The following is a 12,954-nucleotide window of genomic DNA, read 5'->3' as shown; positions in this document are numbered from 1 at the left end:
AGCAGGCTGGGTGACGTTGCCCCCAGGTGCCTAGGAACCCCTGTGGCCGCCGCCCGCGGGGCACGCGTTGGCCGTGTGCACGGGCGCCCTCTGCTGCCAGATGGTGGCAGTGCTGTGACCAAGAGGAAACCCTTTTCCTCTCTGGGTTTTCGCTGCCTGAGGAAGCCCCCGCCTCGGGGCCCGGCGTGGGTCTGTGGTCCTGCAGCTTCCCAGACTGCTTCCACCACCTTGGCTTCCTTCAGACGGCGAGTGAAGAGACAGGGGCCCGAAGAGGCGATGGGGTGTCTCAAAATCACCCCATGAGAGCTGAGATTTGCACGTGTCTCTGGCTGACTCAAAATAACATTGCCATGTTACAGAGATTATCGCCATTTGTCCTTCCCTTTTTGCCCAGAGTAGCATCTGGAGAACGCAAGTGGATAGACAGCCTCCCCCCGACAGTCCTTGCCAGCCGAATTCAGGAAAGCTTCTGCTCCTTGAAAGCCAGAGGGGTCTCCTGGCTTCCCCTGCTCCGCAGTAGGGGACTGGGTTTTCCAAGGGTGCCGCAGGGAGGTGTCCCACGTACTGTTTTGCAAGAGTCAAGAGGTGGGGTCCATTTCTCCACTCCCTCTAGTCTGGGATTCTTTTGGTAGAAGCGATGCTGGCTGGTTCCAGCGCGGCTCCTAACTGGCCTGGCAGATGCTGCTTCTGGCCCCCCAGAGCCCCAATTTTCTGGTAAGACTTTCAAGGATGCTCTGTCCAGGACACCTAAGGAGCCCCGTGGCCCCAGACACTGAGTGCAGAGGCCGTTGGAAATGGCCCCAGCCCCCGTCCCCCTCCACCTGCACCCATGCAAGAAACCACAAGCGAGAGGGCAGTTAACCCACAGGACTCTGTGAGCTAATAATAGATCTTTGTTTTACGTCCCTAGCTTTGAGGGTAGTTTGCTTCACAGCCGTAAATAACCAAGAACACCTACCCTACAACAAGGTGGGTGTTAAGTGAAGAGATTAGAGGTCAGGGACTCTGTCTCCCAGTGTAGAGATATTTTGATTTTGTTTTCCTTCCTCTTAATAATGGAGCCAGCAAGTGCCAGAGTGGGGATTGGAAGTCAGCGCTCGAACTCATTTCCAGGGTCACGTGGGCATCTCCAGGTGGGCAGTGAGAGGGAGCAGCAGGGGACTTGAACTTCTGACCTGGAACCTTTCCCCCTTGGCTGCGCATCCCCAAAGCTGGGCCTGTGGCAGCCAGCAGAGGGCTTCTGATATTGCCAAGTTTCCAACCCTGAGACCCCAGGGCTCCCCACTGCTGGGGTCAAGGGAAATTAGCACTCCCCCTTCCTCAACTCTCCTCTTTGAAGTTTGGATTCTTCCCTGGGTAGGAGAAAGGTCAACATTAGCATTCATGACTCGGGGAAAATCCCGTAATCCTCTCTGAACCTCAGGTTTCTTATCTGTAAAATGGGCATGATGATGACCCCTTTGCCTGCCTCAGAGAGCTTTTGGTATAGAAGGGGTGCTCTGGAAGCCAGACTACCTGGCTTTAAATTCTGTCTCTGCAGCTTACTAGCTGTGTGACTTTGTGCAAAACACTGAACCTTTCTGAATGCGGTTTCTCCACCTCTCAAAGAAGGATAAGAATACTACCATCTATCTCATATACTTTTGTGAGGTTTAAATAAGGTTATGTACATCAAGCTTTTCACAGAGTTTGGGGCACATCTAACGGCATGTTAGAGCCAGCCCACGCCGACTCGTGAGAGGGGATTGCGGGCATCTCTGTGCACGCTCCCAGCACATCGTAAGCACCCAACAGACACTAGCTATTATTATCTGTACCACTCTAATTTTTGTAAAGACGAGGATTCACGGATTAGTTGTGCAATTAAAAAAAAAAAAAACGTGTGGGTGAGCCACTGCCTAAATAAGCCACGAGGAGGGTGTCGCGTGAGGCCAGCGATGGCCCTCGGTGATGAGCACAACTCCCTTTGGGGAGTGGGTGGCAAAATGGCAAGAGTGGGGGCTCAGCTCACCCCGGTTGGTGACTCACAGCGCACACTGGCTGTTTAAGTCCAAACACTTGCCTGGGGAACTCTTTGTCAACTGCTTTGTCCATTTCCCCTTTGGCCACAAATTTTGGTGCAACGCGGGCTGCCTCCAGGGCCTGACCATTCCCTGCTGCAAGCCCCAAATCTTCAGGAAAAGGAGCTGAGACCAGAGGGGGCGGCGCAGTCCCACCTCCAGATACCTGGTCGTTGAACTGATGTTTACCGAGTGCTTACTCTGCACCAGGCACTGCGTTAGGAACTGGAAATACCCTGGAGCACCAGACACATCGTATGGTGTCTACACTCTTGCGGGGCGACATGAAACACACGGCAAGGAACAAACAAGGAGGTAGCTAAATCTCTAGATGGATACGTAAGATAGTAAAGACTATCGATGAGGGTGTTTATGGAGAAGAGGAAACAATTTGATATGATAGATCAGGGGTCAGCAAACCTTTTAGTTAAAGAGCCAGATAGTACATATTTCCGGCTTTGTGAGCCACGCAGTCCCCATCTCGACTGCTCAAATCTGCCATCAGGGCAGAAGCAGCCAGAGGCAATACTCAAACTAATGGGTGTGGCAATGTTCCAATAAAATTCTGGTCACAAAACCAGGCAGCAGGCTAGAATTGGCTCACAGATAGTAGCTTGCCCACTCCTGTGATGGAGTGAGACTGGCTGGGATAAGGCAATATTAGGTAGCGTGGTCAGGGAGGGCTTTCCCGAGGAGGTGACGTTTGAGGCAATCCCCAAAGGATGCAAAGAAACGGTCCATGCCAAGACGTGAAGGAAGCGTGTTCCAGGATGTGGGAACAGCAAGGGCATTGCCCTGAGGTGCAAGCCAGCCTGGTGTGTCTGAGGAGCTGAAGTCCAGGCAGCCGGGGGGCAGAGGGAAGGAGGGAGAGGCTGGCTTGAGCAGGGCTTTGTGACCCAGGACACATCAATTTCCTGGCAGGAAAGGGTCGGTGGTCTCAAAGGGAGAAACTAAAGAGAGTTTGAGGAAGGTACAGAGGCGGGGACTTGGTAAAGGGAAGAAGGATGGCGAGGCCTTCAGAAACCAGCAACCCTGGAAGCTGTCCCCCTTCAGAACCCAGGGGGGTCTCTAGCCACCGACGAGGGGCCCCCCAGCCAGACAGGAGCTGTGGCTGCTGGTAATGGAATGTCGTCCCTGCCAAACAGCCCAGAGGGCTGCAGGAAGGAATACCCTGACATCTGTCTCCTCTCCCCCTCTGGATGGCCTGCCAGTGACTCCCACTGGCTGAGCCCAACTAGAAGTCAGAGGCCAAGGGAGCCGGGGTGATGCAATTCACAGAGTTTTGATTCCTGGGAAAGAGAAGGGCAGAGAATGATGTGGAGGGGAAAACAGGGAATAATACCAAGCCCACAGGGGAGGGAGCGGGGGTTTTACTAGAACCTGGATGGGGATACAGTTGCCAGATAAAATATGGATAACTCAGTTCAATTTGAATTTCAGATAAGCAGCAAACGCAGGTTTAGTACAAGTATGTTCAGTATAAGAATGTCCCAAGGACGTACTTACACTAAACCCGTATTTGTTATTTGTCTGAAATTCAAATGGACCCAGGTATCGTGTATTTTTATTTGCTAAACGCTGGCAAGCCTGGTCGGGAAATCCCCCAAGGATTTTGAAACAAAGGAGCAACATAATCTAATTTAGGATTTAATAAATACTTCATTTAGAAAATCAAGAAAATGTTAGGCTGCTAAACCTCAGAAGATTGGGGGGTCGTATAAATAAGTTCCGGGAGCATTAGGGCACATCTCGCTAGGCAAAGTTTCCATCTGCCAGTCGGAGGCCCCTGATGCAGGTGAGAGCCTTCACTGATCCCCAGCTGGTCTGGAGGAACTTGGGGCTGTCTCTGCACTTCCTCGTGGGTCACTGTGCAGAATGCTTTACTGCTTCTCGAGGCCTTTTTACGCCCAGTATCGAATTCCTCCCTTCCCACATTCCCCCGCCCCCCCCCCCCCCCCCAGTCCGTGGAAAGTAGGTCACATGGGTTGTTATTATGCAGTCATTAGGCAGGCATAGAAACTGAGGCTCAGAGAGGCGAAGCAATCTACCCAAGGTCACACACAGCAAGGACCAAGGTCTGTGCGGCTCCCGCGCTGCTTCCCCTCTGCCTTACTGCTCTCTGTTCTCTTCTAGCATGCAGGCCGGGGCGGGTGCTGGCAGGCCCGGGTGTCAGGAGCAGGAGGGGGTCTGTGGGGGCAGCTGCTGGCCTCGGCGCCTGTCGTATCTGCGCTGGAGCCGGGCGTGAAGGTGGCGGGCCCTCCTGGCCTCCTGGGCCGAGAAGAAGGAAGCGGCGACGGTGTGCCGCAGGCGCCGGGCGTAGGTCTCCAGCAGGACGGTGGCGCAGGCCGCCAGCTGCAGGGCGCCGGCAGCCAGGGGGGCGGCCGCCTGGGGGCGCTGCGCGGGCAGCAGCCGGCAGCCCTGGGAGGTGAGGCGGAGCTCCCACTGGAAGGACCTGTGAGCAGAGAGGAAGGGGCTCTCCGGAGGCGGCTGGTTGAAGAGAAAGGGGACGAAACCCAGGACCGTGTACGTGGCCTCGAAAGAGGAGAAAAAGGCCAAGTCAACAGACGCTCCAGCCATCCCCTGTCTCCCGCCACTCGTGCAGGCTTGTCCTCATCTGCAAAATGGGCGCAGAACTAAGGCAGCCTCCTGGGGGTGGAGGACGGCCAGATGAGATGGGGAGTCTGAGGCAGGCTTTTTGACAAAGAAAAAGCACCGTACAAATGCTGTTTTCATTATTACTTTCTGAGCAGAATACTTTAAGGAAAACAAACGGGTGCTTTGGTCATTTACTCTTTGCTAAGCCCTCTAGTGAATATTTTAGACGTCTTTTTCATCAAATATGGGCAATCCTATGAGCTTGAGCCCAGAACGAGCCTTGCTGAAAAGATGGGAAACCTGGGGCGCCTGGGTGACTCAGACAGTTGGGCGTCCACTTCGGCTCCGGTCATGATCTCCGGGTTCGTGGGTTCGAGCCCCGCATCGGGCTCTGTGCTGAGGGCTCCTAGCCTGGAGCCTGCTTCGGATTCTGTGTCTCGCTCTCTCTCTGCCCTTCCCCCACTCATGCTCTGTCTTTAAAAAAATAAATAAACACTAAAAAAAAAAAAAAGACAAAAGATGGGAAATCTAAGGTCCCCTAGTGTTACATGTGGCCAGCCCGGGGATCAGTCCCAGCCAAGGGGAGTGCCAACACCCTGAGCCTATTCCTAAGCTCTACAATTCCCTTGGGGTATGTTGGAGCACAGCACGGGGAGGCAGGGAGGTCAGAGGTTAACCATCTGACCTTTGGAGCCAGACTTCTTGGGTTGGATCCTGGTCTGCCCAGGGCCAACTTCTCGGCCAGGAACAGTGAGCTATCACATTTTGTCGGTTTGGGGATTCATTTCTCCCCCCACATTTTAACCTCTTTGAGATCAAGATGTGTCTTTCAAGCAATGGGACTTGTAACCCCGTTCCACAGTTGTGCCATTTCACGCTTTGTGAGAGGGCCAGAGGGTGCCAGCAAGAAAGCTTGCAGAGTGGGCGGAGGAAAATGCTGGAAATGATAGTGGGGCATCACCAGCTCTCGAAGGCACAGAGGCCAGTAATATTAGGTGAAAACCCACAGACGCTGAGAACTCAAGCAGAGCCATTCAGAGGAGTCAGGCTTGAACGGAAGGACGTTTTAGGAAAACGTCACAAAATGAATCCACCGTTTTTCTTTTTTTCCATACCTGAGAAAAGATAAGTCTATGTGAAATAAGAAGTGAACTATTTTATATGAATACAATTAAAGTTCTAAATGATAAGAGGTGCCTGAGTGGCTCAGTCGGTTAAGCATCCGACTCTTTTCAGCTCAGGTCACGATCTCATGGTTCTTGGGATCGAGCTTGGGATTCTGTCTCTCTCTGCCCCACCCCCACTCTCCCTCTCTCTCAAAATAAATAAGTATATATTTTTTAATTCTAAATGATAAGAAGGCATTGCGTCTTGGTTTGATTGGCAGCATTTTCTTTCCTAATGACACATAAAAATGATGATGTGATTTGCAATCAATGACATCTTGGATTTGATGAAATAAGGTAACTCAGGTGCCACCCTCGGGACATTGCCTGATACATTTCTTTACTGTGACCCCCCCCCCCTTCCCATATGAAACGTGTTTCAGAGCACCTTGCAAGCACAGATTGTATTGTGATCAGAGAAAAATGTCATAAAACAAAACCTCAACCTTATCCTTTAAAATATACTCTCATAAATTTCTAGTCTATTTGATTTCATTAAAAAAAAAGTGGCCATAACCTCCCAAGTTGATTACATTGATTTCATGCAGTTTAAGAAAGCACTTTCTTAGGATATAATAAGTACTTAATAAATATTAGCCATTAATATTATTCACTCAGAGTCTGAACTTTGGTTTTATGCAGTGGAGTTTTGTGTGAGATCTCATCATTAAAAAAAAAAAAGATTTTTGGCAAAAGATTGAAAACCACAAATCTTGATCGGATAATAAATATATCCAACGGTACACAGATGGTAAATATTTTGTATGTTACTATTAAAATGGTAACTATTTTAGATCATACACAGATCATACAGTCCTTGATTCAACTATCAACTTTGTCGAAAAGCCACAGCAAACACGTAAACAAATGGCACGGTTATGTTCCAATAAAACTTAATTTACAAAAACAGGAAGCCAGCAGAGTTTGGCCCGTGGGCCATAGTTGGCGGACTCCTGGCCTAGATCATTCAATATATACAGTCTGATATATACAGATGTCAGCTTTTAATGATAGCCGCTATCTGTCAACCCCCTCCTGTGTGGCCTGGAGCGCCTGGGTACTTTTACAAACTACCACTTGTTAAGACTCACAATAACCTTGTGGGGTGAGGGGGACTGATCCACTTTGTCCAAGTGAGGAAAAAGAGACTAGGACTTGCTGCCACGTAAGAAAAGAGTGACCTTGGGCATCGAATTATTTTAAAGCCTCTGGGTATCTGTGTCCTCTCCTGTCCTCGGGGTGAAAATGGAACCCAGTGCATCAGGCTGTGGTGGGAATTACAGGAGCCTGTGAATGCCCCAGGTTCCCGTAGCTTCTCCAAGGGCTGGGACTCGAAGGCAAATAAAATTCAGTCGCAGATCAAATGGTTAACACACCCTAGCCCTTCCGAGGGGGCTTCCTAGAGGACTCTAGTCCTCTCTTCCCATCACCCTACTTACATCATACTTGACCGTGAGCGTGGTGGGCACGGCAGGCAGTTTCTGCGCCCAGTCCACGGCTGCCTGAGCCAGGAGAAAGGCCACGTGGTCTGTAGCCACCATCACAGCTGTGGCCATCAGGGGCAGGGTGAGCAGTCCCAGCCTCAGGAGACAGCTCAGCAGCTCCCCCTGGGACAGCCTCGGCCGGGCGGCCCAGAGCAGCCAGGCTGGTGGGGAGGCCACCAGGTGTGTGGCCTGGGCCTCGGCCAGCTGCAAAGCCAGTTGTCGTGTGGCGTAGATATTGTCAAACCGCAGGTCCGTCAGGTAGCGGTGGAGGTACCAGCCGGAGTCCACGAGGAGGCCCAGCACAAAGAGCCCCGCGACCACCTGCTGGGTCCCCAGCACGGCCGCCCGGACCAGGGACTCCAGGCCAGAGAAGTCCTCCAGCACCTGCTGAGTGACCCTGAGCATGTGAAGCAGGAATACAGAGCCATTGCCCTGGGCCTGGAGGGTCAAGCCCCGGCCGCCTGCTTGGCCAGCGGGGCCCAGAGCCCCGGAGGCTGTGTGCAGCCGGTGAGTGGTGTTGAGCAGGCTTTCCAGGGAGCCCTCTGTGACACATCTCAGCACCTGCCCGGCCGCGCCCACGTTGGCCAAGACGTTGGGCACCACGGCGACGGCCAGGGTGGCGGTGCTCCAGGACAGGAGCAGGCGGCGGCCCTGCTCCGTGCTCAGGGTGGGGACGCTGAGTGCAAACAGGCAGCGCGCGGGGGGCACCAAGCCCAGGACCAGGAAGACCAGGAGGCCGCAGACAGTGGCCACTGTGGCCGAGGGTCCCGGAGGGTAAAGCAGCGAGGACACGAGCCAGCGGTGCGTCAGACCCGCAGCAGCAAGGGCCGGGGAACCGCACAGGAGGAGCTGGGTTAGCAGCTGGCCACAGCTGGTTGGGACAGGCTGAGAGAAGGTGACCCAGGCAGCCTGCAGTGGGACAAGGGCCTTGCGGAGCCCCAAGTGCCAGACCCTCCACCTGCACACAAGGAAATTGGGGGGACGTCTTTCAGGAGGACGAGGGGTTGGCTGTCTGCCCAAGGCCCCTGATCCACAAAACCCTTCAATTGCTCACAGGCTCCACCCCTTAGCCACAGGGCTCGGCACCCTTCCCCCGTGGCTACCCCCAAACCCCCACCACCCGCCCCGAACCAGTCAGAGCCTGCCCTAGGGCTATTCCCACCGGAGTTGTTGGGGGAGCCGCCCAGTTTCCGTGCAGTTTCTGGGGAGGTGAGGGTGAATGTCTGGGCTGCCTGCGTCCACCATTCCTGTTTGGTGAGGGTGCCCGGCCCGGGGAATGAAAAGAGCCGCGGAGAGAGAAGCGCAGAGGAGAGAGAATAAGAAAGAGGAAACAAAACATGGGGAGAGAGACATACTATTGTACTTGAATTCACAGTCTTGCTGGCCTGCTGTGTGGTCCCCTCTCCACGGGCCTCAAGATCTCCTCTATAATTTGGAGGGGCAGGAGAGTGGGTCCGTTGGCCACTCAGGAACTTTTCTACTCTGCTGTCCTTAAATTTATTCATTCAAAAATATTCAGGGGCGCCTGGGTAAGCGTCCGACTTCGGCCCAGGTCATGATCTCTCGGTTTGTGAGTTCGAGCCCCGCGTCAGGCTCTGTGCTGACAGCTCAGAGCCTGGAGCCCGTTTCGGATTCTGTGTCTCCTCCTCTCTCTGCCCCTCCCCCGCTCATGCTCTGTCTCTCTCTGTCTCTTAAAAATAAATAAATGTTTACAATTAAAAAAAAAATATTCAGCAAGCAACGACTGTGTGCTCGCCATTGGAGAAACAGGAATGAATGAAACGGACAAGAGTCCCCGCCCTCATCCAGCCCACATTAAAGATGACGGCCGAGGTGTAGTCAAAAGAGGTTAGGGTTCTGGGTACATTCTGCTGGAAGAACCACTACAACTGGCAGTCTGATTGGCTGGGGGAGCGAGGAGGAGGAGGGAGTGGAGGATGACCATGGGGTTTGATGCCCGAGCAACTGCAACACCGAGGCGTCGTTTCCAGAGACGGGAAATAAATGAGATACGAAGTCATTGATTTATAGATGACACTTGAAGCCAGGGGGCAGGAGCCGACCCCTCAGGACAGTGTGTTAAGCGGGGAGGACAGAGACTCAAGGACTGAGCCCTCGCACTCCAGGGTGAACAGGTGGGAGGCGAGAAGGAAGCGGAGAAGCCAAGGTGATGTGGTGTCTGGGAAACCAAGCAAGTAAAATGTTCCAAGAAGAGGGGGGGCGACCACATAGGTCAGGTGCTGCTGATGGGTCAACAAGGCCGAGGGCTGAGGAATGACCATTGGATTTTGCCATGTGGAGGAGGTCCCTGGAGACGGCCCAAGGGTAGCTTGGTGGCACCTTGGGCCAAAACCCAACTAGAGTGGGCCCAGGAGAGACTGGAAGGAGAAGAATGTGAGACCCGAGTCCCGACAGCTCTTCTGACTCGGTTTTGCAATAAAGGGGCACACAAATGGTGCCGTGGCCGATGGTGGGGACGGGACATGGATGGGAGAGACTCTAGCAGGTTTGCCAATCAAGAGGGGGCGTGGACAAAGGGAGGCTCACAGGTGGGGGCAGGGGGGTATGATCGACAGCACAAAATCTGAGGGCGGGTCTCAGAAAAGAGCAGGGTGGTCATCCCATGTAGCAGATGGGAAGGCAGAGGACACGGGCTCAGATGACCGTGAATGGACGGGCAAAGTGTGGGCACGTACATCTCAGTTCCTCCGACACGGAAAGGAGCAATGATTAAGGGCGTGGCCTCCAGACTGCCTGGGTCCAAATCCTCGCCTCACTACTCACGGTCGGTCCGTGTGACCTTGGTCAAGGTTTCTAATCCCTCCGGGCCTCCGTTTTCTCATTTGCATAAACAACGGGACTCATGTCTGTAAAATGGTGCCGTGAAGTAGGACCTCAGGGGGCCACTCTGTGTCTGGAACGTAGTAAGTACGGCATCGGCTGTGATCTGTCACTGGAGCTCCGTGCCACCGGGGCAGCGAGTGGCTCCTTGGTGTCCCTGATACGCCGCAAGCGTCTAGAATGGTGTCTGCATGCAGCGGGTGTCAGCTGTGGTGTGACTGCTTCTGTTTGCTCAGGGTAGCAGGAAAGCAAGGTCCGCACGGATGGAGAGCGTACTGGACGAGGCCGTGCAGGGCAGGCCTGAAGAAGAAGGATGGGGTAGAAAATAGTGGTCCGGGAGGCTGGGAGAGTAGACGAACCCGGGAACTGCTACAAGCTGGGCAGCACCACGGGCCCACTGGCAGTTAGAGAAGACGAATTGTGGCCTTGCTAGCCCCGGAGGGCATCTCAATTTAGGACTAAACCTCCTCCTACTGTGTAAGGAGTATTCGGAACATGGCAGCTGTTAAAGCAACAGCGAATAATATAAACGGCAAGGGAAGCAAAGCCCACTGTGAGTCACACTGAAGGCCAAGGCCTGTGGGAGATGCACGATCCATGATGCATCTCCTTGCTGTGCAAAGAGCACCTGCTTGCTGTGCGTGCCTACTCCGAGCTGCGCGTGATGGCAAGCGCTGTGCGTGCGTTTTCTCGGTCAGTTCTTACAATGAGAGTCGTTATCACGACTCTCATTCACAGATGGGGAAACCGAGGTCCGGAGGGGTGGAGATTTACCCAAAGTCACACGGCCAGGGAATGGCAGAGCTTGGGGCCGAAGCCCGCACCCGCCATGCCCGACTGCCGTTTTCTTGCCTGTGGTCCCAGAGTCTAGGGTCCCCAGACCTACCCGGTCCTGGCGAGGTGCTCAGCTGTTTTCATGCTTCCTGAATAGCTGTGGATCCGGGTGGGCAGGCTCAGGCAGCGATGGGCAGGTGGAGAGGAAGTGGGGGGAGCTGCATTCTCCAGAACTTAGGAGACCCTGGTGCTTCTGCTTTTTGGCCTGTAATTAAACCCTCCTGGTCACCTTGTCCCGCCCCTCCTGGGCCCACCTCCCGGAGGGCCGGGCAAGCTGCTTCCTCCTCTTCCGCAGGCGGGAGTGGGTAGAAGGTGTGGGAGGAAAGAGCCTTTTCCAAGCGATGTCTGTAATCCTGATAGCGGGAAGGTGGAACTACTCTCACTTCGCACAGGAAGAAACCGGGGCTCAGAGAAGCCACACCGCTCAGCAGTGGCAACACCAGGACTTGCGCCGTGTTTGGCTTTGCCTTGCCCGCACCCTCCACAGCTGTGTGCCCCAAGAGGACCTGATCCCCAACTCTGCGTGGTGGGAACCCACCAGAGACACTGGCACCTTGGCTGAGACTCTTTTCCAAGCATAGTGGCTCTCCACTCAGCTGGTCCCCTCTCCAGCTGGCCTTCTGTCTAGCCTGACAGGCACCTGGCTTCAAGTCACAACTCTCTCCCTCCCTACCTGTGCGACCTTGAGCAGGTGACCTCATCTCTCTGTTTCAGTTGCCTCCTCTTAAGAGGGAGCAACAACAGTAACAGTTAACATTTACTGAGCACTTGCTAAGCATCAGGCTCCTTGATAGTTCTGTTTGAATCCCCTGAATCCTTATTTCCGACAACCCTTTTGCTAAGTTATCTCATTCTTCAGTTCCGAAAACGAGCCCCGAAGAATTAACTCCCTTCACCAAGCCACTCAGCCAGGAAGGGGTAGAGCCATGATTTATACCCAACGGTCCTGCTCCAGAGTCTACTGGTCGACCTCTGTGCTCTACTGGTGTGGAGGGAAGCATTCACAAGACTCATGGTTACCTTCAGATGCACCCGAAACTGCAAAGGGCAGGCACTTAATAAGTGTGAGGTCCCTGTATATGTGCTCTGCTGTAGAAATTGTCCGGCAGGTACGCTTCTGGGCTGTCCTGAGAGCCAGTCCTTGCCCGGAAGCAGACAATTCGCCCCCCAGCGTCTTTGTTCTCCATCACAGCCAGCAGGCTGCCTCCTCCAGGGAGGCCTCCCCTGCACCCCCAGGCCTCCACCCCCACAGGATGGGCCAGTGAAGCCGTATTCCAGACTCCCCCACATTTTCCTTTATAAGGACACGTTGCCTCGGCCGCTTGCTCAGGTCTGAAGGGGGCTGTTCTGTGGCCCGGATAGGGGAAGTGACATTCTCATAGTCACACAAGTGAATGAGACACCTGTGGCCCTCGGAGGGCCTGACACCCTTCCCAGACCACAAGCCCCTCCAGGGAATCAGGCCGGGCACCAAACATGGAATGCACAGAGCAGGCAGGGAGCAGGAAACACATGCACGTGCGGAGGCCAGCCAGCTAAGGGGCAGAGCAGAACACATGGAAACAGCAGTGAGCTGCTGCGTGTAGACCCTTTCGGAAAGGACAGCTTCTACCCTGCTCCGGTCCCTTGAACAAAGGTCCCACATTACCAGGTTTCCCACTGTTTCCGAAGATGCCCGTCATTCCCATTTTGGGCGTAAAAGTCTCCAAGTTTTTCAAGCCAGCATTAAAAAAAGAAAAAGAAAAGACCGCTGTGCAGACCAACCTCAACAGGCCCGTGGGCCGAAGCCAGCAAGAGGGCTCCCGACTCACAACCTCTGCAGAAAACCTCCGTGGGGCTGACGTAGGGAGCCGTCTGACGGTCCCTCCGAACTGCAGGGGCCCCGGGCTGACGGTAGTCGGTCTGTACTTGAATGCCAGCTTTGCACTTCCTGTGCTGTGCGACCTTGGACAAGAAAACTGTCCTTCTCTGAAC

At 54.0% G+C, this 12,954-nt stretch overlaps 1 protein-coding gene across 2 annotated transcripts; it reads right to left on the bottom strand.

Annotated features, from left to right (window-relative positions):
* Positions 1–4,028: 4,028 nt before the first annotated feature.
* On the bottom strand, positions 4,029–11,776 carry OCSTAMP (osteoclast stimulatory transmembrane protein). Of its 2 annotated transcripts, XM_053199873.1 has the most exons (3): positions 11,033–11,240; positions 7,261–8,263; positions 4,029–4,592 (listed from the first exon to the last, which is right to left on the bottom strand). In XM_053199873.1, the coding sequence occupies exons 1-3, from the start codon at positions 11,062–11,064 to the stop codon at positions 4,230–4,232; spliced, it is 1,398 nt and encodes a 465-aa protein (XP_053055848.1). In that variant the 5' UTR covers positions 11,065–11,240; the 3' UTR covers positions 4,029–4,229. The 2 variants fall into 2 exon arrangements, 1 of the variants encoding a protein (XP_053055848.1); XR_003424049.2 differs by lacking the exons at positions 4,029–4,592; positions 7,261–8,263 and adding an exon at positions 9,822–10,446 and having other exon boundaries at positions 11,033–11,776.
* Between the last annotated feature and the right edge of the window lie 1,178 nt (positions 11,777–12,954).

Source organism: Acinonyx jubatus, chromosome A3 (genome assembly GCF_027475565.1).
Source record: "Acinonyx jubatus isolate Ajub_Pintada_27869175 chromosome A3, VMU_Ajub_asm_v1.0, whole genome shotgun sequence".
In the NCBI taxonomy this organism is placed as follows: domain Eukaryota; kingdom Metazoa; phylum Chordata; class Mammalia; order Carnivora; family Felidae; genus Acinonyx; species Acinonyx jubatus.
The sequence above is the reverse complement of the archived record's forward strand: the minus strand, read 5'-3'. Positions and strand labels throughout refer to the sequence as shown.

What these genes read in the sequence shown, in the direction of transcription:
- OCSTAMP (XM_053199873.1), bottom strand. Translation starts at nt 11,064, where the DNA reads ATGAAAACAGCTGAGCACCTCGCCAGGACCGG. An exon ending in GAGCACCTCGCCAGGACCGG is followed by an intron (nt 8,264 to 11,032) that starts GTAGGTCTGGGG and finishes CCTTGTGTGCAG; the next exon opens with GTGGAGGGTCTGGCACTTGG. An exon ending in CGCTCACGGTCAAGTATGAT is followed by an intron (nt 4,593 to 7,260) that starts GTAAGTAGGGTG and finishes TCCTCTTTCGAG; the next exon opens with GCCACGTACACGGTCCTGGG.